This window comes from Colius striatus, chromosome 1, assembly GCF_028858725.1.
Source record: "Colius striatus isolate bColStr4 chromosome 1, bColStr4.1.hap1, whole genome shotgun sequence".
Classification (NCBI taxonomy): Eukaryota; Metazoa; Chordata; class Aves; order Coliiformes; family Coliidae; genus Colius; species Colius striatus.
This window is the reverse complement of record NC_084759.1, coordinates 13,108,959-13,125,346: the sequence shown is the minus strand read 5'-3', so window position 1 is coordinate 13,125,346 and position 16,388 is coordinate 13,108,959. Positions and strand designations below refer to the sequence as shown.

General features: G+C 38.1%; 1 protein-coding gene across 1 annotated transcript in view; it reads right to left on the bottom strand.

Moving 5' to 3' along the window:
• The window catches only part of CNTN5 (contactin 5), a 353,074-nt gene that overhangs the window by 9,734 nt on the left and 326,952 nt on the right, over positions 1 to 16,388 (bottom strand). The window contains exons 17-19 of the mRNA XM_062020562.1: positions 12,293 to 12,363; positions 10,211 to 10,445; positions 1,855 to 1,964 (exon numbers count right to left, since the gene is read on the bottom strand). Of these exons, the coding sequence (XP_061876546.1) occupies positions 1,855 to 1,964; positions 10,211 to 10,445; positions 12,293 to 12,363 (416 nt within the window). The remainder of the gene's footprint in view (positions 1 to 1,854; positions 1,965 to 10,210; positions 10,446 to 12,292; positions 12,364 to 16,388) is intronic.

The following is a 16,388-nucleotide window of genomic DNA, read 5'->3' as shown; positions in this document are numbered from 1 at the left end:
GGAGAAGGAGAGAAAAAGCACTCTTTTTTTCCTCAGCTAAAAGTAGTACTTCAGAAGGCTCCTCTAATTCCCTCATGGAACAAGGTAGAATGGAGCAGTGAAGTATTTTTATATTTAATTTTATTTTTGTTCTGTCAACTGCAGGTCCCTACCTTGAAATATTTATTCTATAATCTTCATGCTAGAATCCTAAAATCAGTCTACAGCACATTGAGGAGGCAAATTATTACTAAGATTCAATGTCAATAATCCCAGCTGTATCAATTACAGTTTCCAAATTAACTCCCAAGAAGTATATCAGAGACACAGAGTATGTAGGTGGTACTCTTGAGGTCAGAATATGATGAACTCCAAAGGTCTAAGCACTTTCTGAGTCAAGATCACTCCTGAAAAAAGAGAGATCACTGTCCTATCTGTAACAGCCGTCTATATCTAGGACACATCTGTAGAGCTAAGGGAAGTGTTATGTGACAAGAAGATAAATGCAAAATACATTAAAGTTATGAAAGAATTAGTTTCTAAGGAAATAGTTTCCAATTTTAGAAAGCAAATCTATTTTTTATTTTAAAATGTGTAAAACAAAGTTAGAACATTTTGAGAATCAATGTGATTGATGCTATAAGAGTAAAAATAGTAGACATAATTTAAAAAACATCAAGATATTTGAGAGGGAGTAACAAAACAGCCAAAAAAGACAGGGTGCAATGAGAAAGTTACTTCAGAGGACAAAAGACTGGCCTGGAAATTGAAAACAAAGGTTAGTAACAAGTGCAATACTTCAAGGTGGAGAGAGATAGTATTTGCAAGGTGAATATCATCTCAATCAGATACAGTTTTGTTCTCCTTATATATAGCGGTTCTAAAGGCAAAATGATTCCATATCACTTTTACTGCATGAAACAAGACATGTGAAAAGAGGTAAAAATGCATTTAACATAAGGAAGGAGGGAGAGTTCCTTCCATAACACAATGTAAGAGAACTGACCAAGTTTTTGCAGAGTTCAGCATGGAGATGTAGATGGGAAAGAGACTTGGACAAATGAGAGACTTGAGGGTCTAAGTATCAAGAGGCTACAGTAATCAGGTTAAAAAAATCTGACTGTGTCTAAGCTGTGGTGTACATATACCATCCTGATCCTGGCTGTCCAGCCTGACTCTGTGCTGGAGAGTATGGTGACTCTGGTGCTGCTCAGACAATTACATTTCCTTCCTAAGGCCATCAGTGATGGTCACCAGCCCTTAGATCTTGTCCGGATGTGCTGCATTAGTCCTAGATCTGATCTGTTCCTGGAGGACTGGATTGTAAACTGGATCCAAAGCTACAACTGGAGATCCTTTGCCAGGGCCGGTTCTCCTTCCCAAGAGAAGGGCTATCTCTAAGTAGAGCTTTATTTACAGACTGTGTGTCTATTTCTTCCCCTCCTGACATCAGACCTTTTATGATCTACTCAGCACATGTCCCCCAGCCACTGTGGGATGGGAGCACAGGAGTGGCAGAGGCTTATTCCTTTCTCTGTGTTGATCGCTCTCAGTAAATAACAAGTTTGAACTTGCCACTTAGAGCTGGAAACAGTCAATATCTAATCTTCTCCAACCTGTGAAAGAGGCATGCTGGGTCATTCGCAGGTCTTTCAGCTCTTCTTGAAGTGTCAAAGAGATGGTGTTGAGTAGTTTTCAAGCACAAATAAATAAAAGATGTGCTGGTACTACAGCTGTGACCATTGTTCTGTAACTAGTCATACATATGCAAAGGCACACATAATATCTACTGAAGTTTCACTACTGCACGTGTTAACAGAATGCAATGCTAGTAAAAGCAACAAGACTTCTCATTATGATATTCTGTGCTCATACCTCAAATCCCTGTGGTCTTCCTAGACTTTCTTTAATATGTTTCCACACAACAAGAATCTCTGATACAGACAAACTCGTAGCTTTGACATCGACGGGAGCAGCAGTGGGTTCTGTATTAAGAAAAATTGAAACAATAAACCTCCAATGTAACGGCTTGTATTTATCAAACACACTCCATCTGAAACTGTCATTTACTTCCTTTATTCTACCTTAATACTCACAAGAAAGTATGACAGTTACGGGGAACATGAAGAACTGCACAAGATGAAGAGATGATTATTGTTGTATTTCTTTATTTGTGGCATGCTACATCAATATCTCATCACTGATGATGGGTGCAGCAAACTGTGACAGAATCTCTTGTCTATGATTTTTTTTTTTAAATCTTTCATGTTTGTAAGTGTCCCCCCCTCCACACACCCCTTCCACAGCCCAACTTCAGCAGTAAATGGAGCATTGATTCTCTTCCCTGGCTCTTTAGTGGCAATCTGTCAGCTCAGGATGAGCGATACTCTGCGAGGGATCTTAGTCAGTCCTGCCCTGGGGTTATACTGAGCATGAAGCTATACCCAGACCTGTTGTGAAATGCTACATAAAAGAAACATCAGGACCATGTTACCATTTCCTTGGTCACAGGAACCAGAGTTAGGGGCATGTAATCTCTGCTGTGAAGCATTTACTGTTTTAGGCCAGGGGTGCACATTTTTCTAAAGAAGGCATTAAGACTGGGGCTTAACATTCTGGGGCTGTTTAGTCTAAAAAAGAGGAGACTGTGTGGGATCTCATTAATATTTACAAATATCTAAAGGGTGGGTGTCAGGAGGTTGGGGCATCACTTTTTCTTTTGTATATAGTGACAGGACAAGGGGTAATGGGATGAAGCTGGAACACAAAGGGTTCTATTTAAACATAAGAAAAAACTATTTTACTGTTCAGATGAGGGAGCCCTGGCACAGACTGCCCAGGGAGGGTGTGGAGTCTCCTTCCTTGGAGATCTTCAAGACCTGCCTGGACGTGTTCCTGTGTGACTTGATCTAGGTAGACCTGCCTCTACAGGAGGTTTAGACTAGATGATTTCTAAAGGTCCGTTCCAATCCCTACCTTTCTATGATTCTATGAAGACCTTGGATTTGTCCCTTTGATTGCCTGTGCTGTTACCACTGTCCCTATGTCCATCTCCCCATCTCCATGCTACTCCTCAGATGTTCAGCAGTCCTGACCTCCTGATTACTTGGAGCAGGGGACTCTCCTGTCCCTCCATCCAATGCAGATGTCCTTCTCTACTGATGGGGTATGGACAGAGTGCACACTAGAGGCTTAGGGCTGCAGGAGGCTTTATGTATCCTGCCTACCCAACAGTGTGGCCACAGGCACATTTTACTATGCACTTTCATATTGTTGAACACTTTACAGTGGTCCAGATTGTTTCAGTGGTCAGGAAGCTTGGTAAATCTACATAAAGATTTGTTTGTATGACCAGTTTGTATCATCAGGTAATGCACTGGGAGTGAAGAGTCCAAAAATTACCACATATCAAACTGAGATATGAGTAACAGAAATCTTTTGCATCTTTTGCTTTATTACCTAAATATTATTGAAAATTTGCTTAACACAAGGCGTGGAGACAAGGCTTGAACACAGACAGTGAAGAGCCCAGTATCAGCATTTGGTGTAGTTCACTTGCTCAGCAAAAAGGTAAATTCACATACCCCTGTATTTGCACAGCCTGCAATTTCTTCTATGGCTTAATGTTCCTCATTACATTTCTAATATGTTGATCTGCTCTTGAAGAGCAGGCAGAGGTCTTGGCTTTTATGTTATAGAGAAGCACGTCAAATAGCTTTCTAAAAAATGTTTTTTTGGGGGCTCATTAAACAGGGTTTCAGCAAAGAAATTTCCTTATAGAAAAACCTGAGTTAAAATGATACAGTTTTCTCAGTGATCAAACTGCCTTAATAAGATATCTAATATCGGTCTTGACTCATTAGCTATCCTCTTTTCTCTGATCATAGTGCAGGCATTGTTCTGGCACTGATGTCCCACGCTTTTACTCTGATAAGGCTTGCACAAATTTTTCTTCCTTTTTCATGTCAGATTTTTGATGATTGCTGCTGATATTGATCTTCTTTTTATTTACTTCTAAAGAAGAGAAGCATTTCTAGTGTGATAAAATGGTGTTGGCCAACAATAAGTATTATTAATAAGTATAAAATATGTATGGAACATTTAATGGAACAAAGATGGAACAAACCCTCCAGAAATAAGTGAAATGTTCTTCTAAATTCTATACTGAAAGAACTGAAGTAATATATTCCTCATGATATGATTTTCTGTTCATACTCTGCTTTCTGTTTTATGTACTATTAACATTTGTGTGGCAAAAGCTGTTTTCTAGTTTTGTATCATTGAAGCAATCACCTTGTCAAAAAAGATTGCAGTGGGATAAATAATTTGAGATGTACACAGAATGTTAGTTGGCAGCCTTTACACTTTCTATAAATGCAGAAATCATTTTCTCTTCAGAGCATTCACTAGGAGTGGTTTATATATTGCTCAGAATAGAAACAGAATATTTTCTGATATTCTAAAAATTGTTTTCAACAAATGGAGTTTGGATTTTTTTATGTGAAGAAAGTACTTTTCTTACATATCCATAAATATTCTCTGCAGTTTCATTGATACTAGATGCTTGTTGGACAAAAGAATAGAAATTGTATATTTGTGTCCTATGACTGTCTGAAATCTTAGAGACACTCAATGGCAGTTTTTATCAATTCAGGCAAGATGAGGACCATATAGTTTGTAGTAATATAATATAGTCTGTGGTTCACTCCAATGTCATGCTTTATTCTGTGTGTCTAAAACTAATGATAAGTTTGACAGGTTCATTAGGTTTTTCTATAATAGTCTGTGATGTTATAATCATATTCTTAATATCTTGGCATTATGTGAAAACTATGGATGTCTGCCTGAGGTCATGCTGCTTGAAAAGAGGAGGGCCAATATCTTTAATGGACCCTTTAATATTCCCTGATTGATTTAAAGATGCAGCACAGCAAGTTCTCAGAGGGCTGTGTGCAATGTCCACAAAATATTGTCTTTCCATGTGCTGCAATTACACTTCTATTTCCTGATATGTTATCACATCATCAGCATGTTATGATATCCAACCTATTTTACTTTTATTTTGTCTTTCCTATGTAGCTCAAACTTTGTCTAGTCATGTGTGCTAAAGCAAGCCTATCTGGCCATCGGTCTTATCAGTACAAGCTCTTCCAATTTCTTTCAATCATACCTTTACTCTCTCATATTTCATTCTCTGTTGCTACATTTCTGTTTTTCCAAGTTTTCCTGTTCTAGTGGATTAAAGCTACACATAGAGATTGCATATGATTTCCCTGATACTGAAACACTGATATTGGTAGCCTTGGCATTCTTGGCCCCTCAGTATTTGAGTGGAATGTAGTCAAAGTCTGTGAAACGATACATAAATGTTAAAACAAACAATGCTTAGCACTGCTTTTGTTCATTCTTTTGTTTTCAGTATTCTGTACCTTTACAAATTTTATTGTCTATAGATTAAAACCATCTGTGCCTGCACTGAATTCTGATGCTTTGTTTCAGCAAGCTCTAGCATGAATCTGATATTATTTTCCTGGCAGAAAGTACACTCAGAAGATTTCTCCTTGCTCTGTTCATGCCTCTTTTCAGCCTCAGGTGTGCATATTGCAACCTTTCTTCTGGTAGACAGTCTAACTTGTTGTGCTCTCTATGTGCTCTGGTGTCTCTCTTATTAAAGGTTTCCTTTGTGAAAGGTTCAGGCTTGTTTTTTTCCCTGATGCTGGAACATGTCTATTATGTCCTTCTGTTCTGCCTTCTTATTGAAGACAATTGCACATCTTTTTTCCTGTCCTGCATCTTCTGTGTATCATTCTCATTCCCTCTTCAGAACCAGTCCCTGGCTCACATCTGGCCTCTCTTTTTCTTCTTCCTTTCTTCTCTCCTTGATTGTTTGCTTTCTTCATTTCCTAAGTTTTCCAAGAAAGGCTTCTCTTTCAAACTTTTCTACTGCATGAAGCCATCTGTCCAGAAAGTCTCATTTGTGTGGTTTTTTTTTTTTTTTAAACTCTTGGGTCATCCTGCTAGTTTTGTGCAACCTTTTTTATCTGTTTCTCCGTTCTGTTCTTTAGTCTTCCATTACATTCACCTGCATCTTTAACTCCTGAGTAGTCTCTTGCATGAGCTGCATTCTGATGATATTTCCCATGAAGTCAAAAGGACATTGAAGGAGAATCATACAGAATTGCTCAGGTTGAAAAAACCAATTAGATCGAGTCCATTAATGGAGCACTGCCACATCCACTACTAAACACCTATTAGTGGTTTGAAGCCAGCTGACAATAATCAAACCACACAGTTACTCACTGCTCCCCACCTCAGCAGGATGGGGAGCAGAATCCAGAGGAAAATGTAGAGCTTTGTGGGCTGAGATAAGGACAGTTTAATAGAACAACACAGAGAATAAGCAGTTGCAATGACAACCGGAGTAGAAACAAGCAGCAGTGCCTGGTGTCACTGCTCAGTGCCTGCAGCCCGATGTTCCATCCTGTCAGAGAAGCTGCCTGTGGTGGTTTAGGCCCATTAGGGGACAAAAGACCACGATTAGCCTCAAGTACCAAAGACCTGAGAATTGCCAAAGGGCAGGGAGAGCTTAATTGCCACTTATGGTCCAGGACAAAACAGACCAGGCTACTCAGCTTGGGAAAGAAAACAGAAAATAATTTAGTCCAACACCAACTAAAACATGACCGTAAAACCCCAAAACATAACCAACACAAAACAATACAGAGTGGTACAATGATGAAGAGTACAACCAGCCCTTTAAGATCACCTTCTCCACGCTCCTCCCCTCTTTCTGGGCTCAAACTCCTGATCCCAGTGTTTTTATCTCCTCCCCTGTTGAAGGGCTCACGGGGTAGGGAATGGGGGGTTCAGTCAGTCTGTTCCTGATGGCTTCTGCCCTTTGTCTTTCCTCAGGGCAGTTGGACTCTGCACCAGTCCTCCCCGTTCCTCCAGGGTACTTCACACACCTGGCAGCTCTGCACCAGTAGTTCCAATGTCTGTTCATCCCAAAGGCTGCAGCTCCTCTCTGCCTCCCATGTGGGGCTGCTCTGCGGCGCGCAGGCTCTCCAGCACAGCCTGTGCCATGGCCACCTCCTCACACAGTCTCTTGCCATCGGGGTGCACTCACACAGAGCTGCTGGTGGCTCTCAGGCCTGCCATGGCCCTCCATGAGTTGCTGGGGTACAGCCTGCCTCCTCACCATGGGTTGCAGAGGGGTCTTTGGTCTGGTGCTCCTCCTTCCTTACTCCTTCTCTTACTGTGGGATCACCTCTATCTTGTATCACTCTTACACCTCCTCCCAAGTGCTTCAAATTGCCATCCTTAAATAGTGATGGCAGAGGTGCCAGATTGGCCCAGCCTGACTGGAGGTGGGTGTGAACCCAGGAGCCCAGAGAAAGTCCAAGAACTCTTTACTGGGTCTTCACTGCAACCCACTCCCCCTTTTACCAAGCAAAAGCTGTTCCTTGCTAAACCATGTCAAGATGTTTTCACATTCTCACTGTGTTGCTGCTGTTGTTTAGCAACTGTGCAGCTACTTCTTCCCCTTCTCAAATACATTAATCACAGAGGCATTACCTCAGCCACTAACTGGCCAGGCCTGGGTCAGCTGCGGATCCATCTTAGAATTGACTGGCATTAGCCCCATCAGCTACAGGGGAAGCTTCTAGCTTCTGAAATTCCTTATGCGGAAGGACATTTTTAAAGCCTTTTGCCTCAGTCAGAGATACTTTAAGTAAGCAGAGTGCAGTTAGTTGTGTTCACAGAAGGGAACATCTTACTTGGTATCACCTACCAAGATGTTACCTATGCACAACTCAGAGCCACCACAAATGGGCTCTGAACATGGATCAAAGAGCACACAATGTGCAGTAACAATTACATAGAAAAGAAAGATGCATTCATTCTTAATAAATGAAAAATGTCTTCTTTGCCCAGAGCCTGTCCTATGCAAACTCATGGTTTTATCCTGTGTGCTTAGCAGAGGTAATAGGTTTTAGCCTCCCATGGAAAAAATTGCTATGCCATTAAACAATTGTAAAACTATCTGTAGATGAGGAAAACCTTTTAATATGTAACATAAAGTTTTCTTAACTTTTAATAATTTTATCCTAGGCTTTTATTTTAGATATTTGATGAGTAGTGAATTGAGCAGCTGAGGAAAAGCAAGTAAGGTAAGAGTTTGCTGGATCAGCCCTAGGACCATAACATTTTGTACTGTCAATGTTTATTTAATATCTCCTCTTCAATAGAAATACTTGAGAAAATATACTTTCGTCTCTTTAACTCCTTAGATGTGAACTGCTATTCCTCTTTTAGAACCAGTTCCTCCTTTCTTCATAGCAAGCTGAAATGTCTATTGTCCTTAGTCTTCATATCGTCCAGAACTCAGCTCTAACAAACTGTTTCATTGTTCCTTTAAATTTTCAGTATATCACCCAGAGTTATTCTAGAGAAAAGCTTTTTTGTAAATTAATTTTGCCTTATATTGTCACAACATCCCGTATTCTTTCTTCTGCAACATTTAAACACACGGAATTCCTTTTACCAAAGGAATGTCTAATGTACAGATACATCTGAGACCGAATTAGCAAAGCTATGATGGGTAGATACTTCCAGGTAACTGAATTATAATCAGAAATGTGTGTATCTAGAGACAGTCTTTGAGAGCATGGAGAGAAAGTTAATTTTAATAATTCTATTTATATAATTTGTGAAGTTCATATTTTAATAGCAATATTAGAAAAATTGATTTATATATTCCTAATTATTCCATTTCCAAATAGCAAGCAGAGCATTACGTATTACAATTCATCATTCAGTTTTTGTTAAAATAACTTTTGCTATTTCAAACAATATCCATTAAAGTTTTGACTAATTTCTCTTGCAAAATCCTATTATTGAATGTTCTGATTAAAGTATGAAATTGTTAAATAATGAAAACATCACCATTGGTCTCACAGTACCATCTTCCACTAAGGACCAGGCAAGACAACTGTAAATTTTCCAAGCTGTACTGGGCAATTTTTGCATTTTAAAATGTAATTGTTTTTAGAATAATATGAATGCTTAGTAATGATGATACAAACAGTGGAACAGAAATTAATTACTGAATCTGCTTTTAGCAAAAGCAGCATTTCCAGCCTCTATAATTACTGTAAGAGAATAGTAGTAGATAATCTCTGGTACATCTGGGCTGCAAAATTACACATTTATTGTGGGCTAATATGGAATAACATTTAATGTTTTCCAGTTTCACAGAAATACCATTACCATCACACAGCATTTTTGTAGAAATCTTATGAAATTCCTCCCATCTGTACTAGAACTCTACTTATTTTATTCTCTTAACAGGAGACAGTAGGATAACTCCAACACATTATAGTAAAGAATTGAAGTGTTTGACTTCCGCTAATGGAACTGCTCAAAGTAATCCACTGGATAACATTTATTTATCTTTTGTGTGTACATTAATTTCCATACACCGGCTCCTGTCAATGCAGAAAAATCCTGTCAATTTAGAACTTTTCTCTACTAGTATAAATTATTATTTTTAATTTCTTTTAAATTTTTTTTTACCCCACAAAATAATGTTGAGAGTTATAGAAAGATGACATTGACTTTTTCAAGTAATGTTTTTCATTTGTTCTTTTGAACTATTCTTATAATTCACTTTGAACGTTTGGACATGAATAGAAATTTAGAACATTGGTAATGAATTAAAAAAAGAAGAAGTACAGAAAGAAAATATAAAAAATAAGAACAAAATTGCATTTCGTGCACTTTCAGTATCAATTAATCAGGAAAGGAACATTCATAAGTTAATTTGTTTAGTCTTTGATCTGTTAGCTGGTTAACCTATCAAAAATGTATCTTGAACTTCAGAAACACTAGAAAATATCAGCTTTTCCTTGCTCATTGTTAGAGCAGCCCAATTTAAAGTTAAGACTGCAGGTTTCCTATTAGGAATAAACTTTCATGAAAAGAGATTTTTTTTGTTTTAAATTAGGATTGATGTGACTTGAAGTTTACTTCCAAAATTTTCTGGATGACCTTGGCAAGCTAGTTCACCTCCATCTCTGCAAAACATGTTTAATGTTTTATGTTTAATGTTAGTGTTTGCTCTTCTGCAAAGAATTTTGAAATGTAAGATTCAAAAATCATGATATAATAGGACACATTACAGAAAAATAGCTTTACATATTTTATAATATGGAAATTATGTTGAACTGACCTCCTTCAGCTGAGCAGATGACCACAATAGGACTGAAGGGACCATCTCCTTTGTTGTTGTAAACACCAACTTTCACCTCAAAAGGAGTCAGAGGTGGCACACTCTCATCTCTATAGATGAACTTTGAGGCATCCGAAGACGTCACCATTTTTTCCTTCCAGCCACGTGTTCCATTGGGTCTGAAGGCTACAATGTATCCAAATCCTTCTCCGTTCTGAAACTCTTCTGACACTGGCTGAAAAATAAAGCTCAGGTAATAAACAGGTGTGGTTTTACTGATTTAGAAAGCAGTCACACAGTAGCTGACTATAATCTGTCTGATTGTGTGAAGGTGATTGCTTACAGCTGCATCATAGGATTTTTTTAATCATGCCTGAGAACTCATTGGGACAATTGCTTCTGAAGAGGAACTTTGTGAGAGAGCTTTGTCATCTCATCAACATAGTTAGGTCACTGTCCTGGGATTGAAAAAGCTCTTGGTCTCAGAATGACTTTTTCTTCTATATCTCCCATTTTGTGGTAAATGTTTTAAACAGCCTCCCCAGTGACCTTGCTAAAAATGCAGAGCAACATATTCTCAGAGGCTCCAAAAATATGATGTGACACTTAGTGCAGTGACATTGATACGGGTTTTAGGTGCCAGTCTGTCTAATATCTGTATACTTCTCTTGAAGTGCCCATCCTAGATCTGCAGCTAATGAACATGCAAATCAGAGCAGGAGCACAGAAGATATGAATCCTTGATGTCAGAAGAAGAAAATGATTTCAAAGGCCGAGAAGGTAAACCCAAGACAAACTTTGTAATTTAGTGATTTGAGTTGCAAAGAAGGAGCCTTGCATCTCTTTGCAATACTTCCACAGTTGGCAGTAGGAAATCACTATAAAAAAAGCCAGAAATACAAGAGAAGTAGCAGAACCCTTGTATTTGGTGTAAATGCTAAATACAGACATTATGACCTAAAGTTGTGTGAATAAAAATTTGTTTGTCTATTGTATCTGTATTGCAGGTTGGAACACCACTGAGTGTCTGGTTTCTTTTGGAAGAAAACTTCAACCCTTGACAGAGATACAACATACTCCAGTAGTCCCACTGCAATCACCTGGGAGACGCTATAAAGACATTTAATATGAATATTTCATATCAATATATGATATTAGAGACTGGGATTAGGCCAGTTTAAAACAGATACATCAGTCTGGGATTCAGTAAATTTTCTTCCAATAGGAGACATGCTGCTGTTCATACATACAGACTTAAAGGAAACTGAAATTGGCTCCGTCTCAGCTGCCTTAGATAGCTGGTGTCAGAGAAGTCAGACATGCCAATGCAAGACTATCTCTTCCTAAAACTGGCTGTTTTAAACAGTTAGTCAGAATTCTGCATTTCTCTTACCATCTGAATCTCCTCAAGTCTTCTAGGCGAAAATGTTTTTCATTAAACCGCCATGTCTTTATTTGATGGATTTTTTTCTTGGTTTTATACATACATACACACATATATCTCTCTATTTTCTGAATCTAAAATTCTTCATGGTAAATCTAGAAGTTTTCAAAACTCCTCAAGAAAAGTCTCTGTTCTACCACGTTACTTATGATTAGCAGAGAAAGCACTTCCAACTCCTCCATTTGCCCACTGGCCTTGTTGTACATCTGTGCTGCATCTTGCGTCACAAATATCTTCTCAAAATAAAGGTCTATTTCAGGGTTAATTTTATACTTTTATGAAATATTTTTTAAAAGATTAGTTCTCAATTTTTTTACATGTTACAAGGTTTATCATCTCTTCCCTCAGCTATTATTTTGTCTGGTAAAGCATTTATGTAAGATCCAGAAAGGTCAAATCAACCAAAATGGTAGATCAAGGAGAAAAGAATAATGAATAAGCAAAACTTTGGAGCTTTAACCCTAATGCCCTTTACTTAAACCACATGAAAATGCACATTGATTTGGAACTTTAGAACATGTGTTCTGTGTTCATATCTTCCCAAGATTTACTGTAAGGAGAGTCCAGGACAGTACTCTTTACTTTGCCCTTAAAGAAATAAACATGAAAAAAACCCTTTAATCAGAAAAGTCCCTTACCTCCCATGCTATTACTAATTCATGTCGCCTTCCACTTCTGCCACTTACATTAGCTGGAGATGTCTTTGGAACTGAGGGAAAAAGCAAAAAAAAACCCCAAATCAACTCAACAAAACAGAATGCCCAAGTTATTGAAGTCTTTCTCATAGGAATACGATGCTGCAGAAAATGTAAGTCAGTTAAATCAGTACAGAAATAACAAACAAAATTTGCTCAAGTTTCATTTCAGAGGATTCCAGAATCAAGCTGGTAAACCCAAACAGAATATAAGCTGAGAAGTTCTTTAAATAAAATTATATCTTTAAAAGAAATTATAGCTATTATTAATGTGAATTGGGTTATCATACTTGGTAGAATCTTAAAGTCTTAATTTGTCCATTGGAATTGTATCATGTCTTTTATCTTAGTGCCACTAATGACACTCCTGAAACGACTGTATAATCAGATGGTCAAATTCCTTTACAGTCTTGAGTTCATTTTCTGTGAGCAGGTACCTCTTGCATTCTTTAGTTCATTAAATATGTCCTAACATGTATTTCTTTTCTTTCCTGACTGCAGTACATAGGTCATTTATAGAAATGTGCAATGAAACATTAACTGTTAAGGCCTTATTGCATGCTGCTTACCTTATTTATTCAGTAGCACTGTGCCTTTGAACTATACTAAGAAAAATACATTTAAATAAATGTACACAGTCCTCTCTATTTCCCGTGTTGATCATTAACAGCTTAAGTTCAATGAAAGTGCAGTTTTTACTAGGTCCAGAGTGTTCCAATAAAATTTCAGAATTCGTTTTTGTAGTGTCTTTTGGAACTCCGAACTCCTCTTTAAAGAACACAAGCTCAATTGTTTGATTTTTTTTTTTTCTCATAAATGATGCAAACTCACAAAGCTTATGAAGTGTTTCTGATTTACATTATTAGAAATGAGGTAAGAGCCCTTTTACCTACCATACTTATCAGACTAATGTCTGAAATGTGTTCAGCATGAAATATGTCCAGTAAACCTGGATTCATCTGCCAAACATCATGCCTTTGAATTTTTCCTTCCTTCCTTCCTTCCTTCCTTCCTTCCTTCCTTCCTTCCTTCCTTCCTTCCTGCCTTCCTGCCTTCTTGTCTGCCTGCTTTTCCTCCTATCCTCCCTCCTTCCTTCCTAGTTACTCTCTGCTGAAAGCTTTTGACTTCTGTATAATCAGATGACCAAATTGCTTTGCAGTTTAACTTCAGTTGGTGGAAAAGTAGGTATTCAAGCTGGGCTTGTAGCTCAGGCTCTTCTACACTGAATGGTGGGTGATCTTTGAGGTGTTTGATCTCACTCAAAGATAACTTTCTAAACAATAAGGGGCGACTGTTTAGACTCTACTGAATGGAGATATGAACTAGCTTTAAGCAAGATCTAATCTTTACATACCAAAAAGTTATTCAAACTTTCCTTTCAGAAAAAACCCTACTTTCTGGATTAAATAAAACAAATATAAATCTATCAGTGTGCAGTATTGGGTTGAATGATAAGTGAAAAGATGTAGATGAAGAATCATCTGCCAGTTAATTAACATGCAAAAATTATGATGCCATCTCTAATGGAGCATATTTAAACCTATTTAGCACCCATTTTTTTCTCTTGACTTTCTGGGATATTTTTTGGTTAAGTATAAATATAAATGAAGTTTTTATGTAGGTGTCACATTACTGATGAGAGAGTATGCTGTACTGTTTTGAAGTATCCAACATAATGGACTTATCTGACCTGCAGTGTTCTCTTTCTAGTTTTCTTGCTAATAGCCTTGAGAAAAAAGCCCTATTTAAATGAATAAACTTTAAAAGAATAAAACTGTCAAAACAATGAATTTCTTTTGCACCAAACTAAAATGTACATTTCCACAGTGAAGCTCTCTCAAATGAATAACCATTAAAAGAATAAATGTGCCAAAGGGATAAATTTCCTCTGCATTGCACCAAAGCAGAGTATACAGTTAGACAGAAACATTTTGAAAAGAGAAACCTGTAAGTGAAAAAAAAAAAATCAGAAGGAAACACTTTTTTGTCAGACGCCAAGATTATGTATTAGCAACCCTTTAAGCAGCATCAACTTTACATGAGTATTATACCTGAATTTACTCACTCATAGCCCAAGTTTATTGCCTTGCAATTAGTTACTTCCCAATCTTTATTAATTCTTGGCAGTAACACTCACACCAAATAAGACCCATGTGACTGAAGAACAAGGATGTTGGACCTGTTTTCATTAGCATTTATTAAAGCTGTTAAATTCAGTGTTATTTCTTCTGAATAAATACACTCTACCTAGTGGTAAAGATTTCTCTGCTGTGCTACATTGACTCATTTAACAAGAAGATGAGAGAATGTCCCTGACTGGAAAATGAAATATTCCTTGGCTTAAAATTGGCCGTTAGGATCATAAAATGTGATTATGCTTAGTTTGATTGTATGTCTGTCATTTTTATCAAAGCCATCACGTTAGCCCCCTTGCCAGCTATCTATTTTCACTTGTCTCCTATTTTATTCTTAGAACATAAGATCTTTGGGATCAGGTCAGCTTTCCTTTCATTTGTTTCTTCATCAACTAATAAGGTTGGGAGCTAAAAGCCAGATCTCTCCATCATTCCCATATTGAAAACAACGAAACAGTAAAAAAACCCATGTTTTGAAAGATATGATGACCACGTGTAGTTCACAGTAAATAATGGGTATATGCTGCCACACGTTGATGTTGCAACCTCCACTTAAGACAAACAAACAAAAATCTTGAGATTACTTCACCAGGAGTTTGACTAGAACACAAACAGCAGGAGTTCTTTCTTATTGTTTTCCATTTTAATGGAAGTGCTATGATAAGCTGAAAATGAAATTAAACACTATTAAAACTTATCTTCGCTAAACCAAACAAAAAAAGTAATTTAAGATTATCCCTAAGGGCAGGCAGGAAGAACGTAGCCCTCAGCAGTCAAAGTTAAAAGTTACACATGAAGCCACGACCAGTTGTTTAGTAACTCATGTATATCATCATTACAAGCTAAATATGCATGGATAGCAGCAGGCTTTGTGTAGGAAAAAATATGTGCACAGAACTGATGTTGCTGAGGGTTTTGTGTATGGAAGCAGTGGTTATAAAGTGCTGAAAAGTGTTGACAATGCCACCTACATTTTTAAAATCTGTTTGGGGAAGAGTTTGGAAGCGTTAGGCAATACCAAAGCTATGGAAGTATGAACATTTGCGCAAATGTTAGTTTTTCTAGTCCAACTGGAACATCCAGGTTCACCTAGATCAGGCCGCATAGGAAGATGTCCAAGTGGGTCTTGAAGACCTCCAAGGAAGGAGACTCCACAACCCCTCTGGGCAGCCTGTGCCAGGGCTCCCTCACCAGTGAACAGTGAAATAGTTTTTTCTTATATTTAAGTGGAACCTTTTGTGTTCCAGCTTCATCCCATTACCCCTTGTCCTGTTTCTAGCTACTAAAGAAAAAAGAGATGTCCCAACCTCCTGACACCCACCGTTTAGATATTTATAAATGTTAATAAGATCTCTCCTCAGTCTCCTCTTCTCCAGACTAAACAGCCTCAGTTCCCGCAGCTTTTCCTCATATGAAAGTTGTTCCAGTCCCCTGATCATCTTGGTTGCCCTGTGCTGGACTCTCTCCAGAAGTTCCCTGTCTCTCTTGAGCTGAGGAGCCCAGAACTGGATGCAGTACTCCAGATGAGGCCTCACCAGGGCAGAGTAGAGGGGAAGAAGAATCTCCCTGAATCTCCCTGCTGGCTACACTCTTCTTGATGCATCCTAAGATGCCATTGGCCTTCTTGGCCATGAGGGCACATTACTAGCTCAATTTGCAGACCACTAGAACTTCCAGGTCCCAGATCCCTCTCCTCAGAGATCTCTCAAGTAAGGCACTCCAAGCCTGTATTGCTGCATGGAGTTGTTCCTTTTGAGGTGAAGGTCTTTGCACTTGCCCTTGTTGAACCTCATGAGGTTCCTCTCTGCCAGTCAAGATCTCGTTGAATGGCAGCACAGCCTTCTGTGTGTTTTGTTATGAAGAAAAATGATAGATCAATAATTTTGTTGTGTGTCTTAATTTTT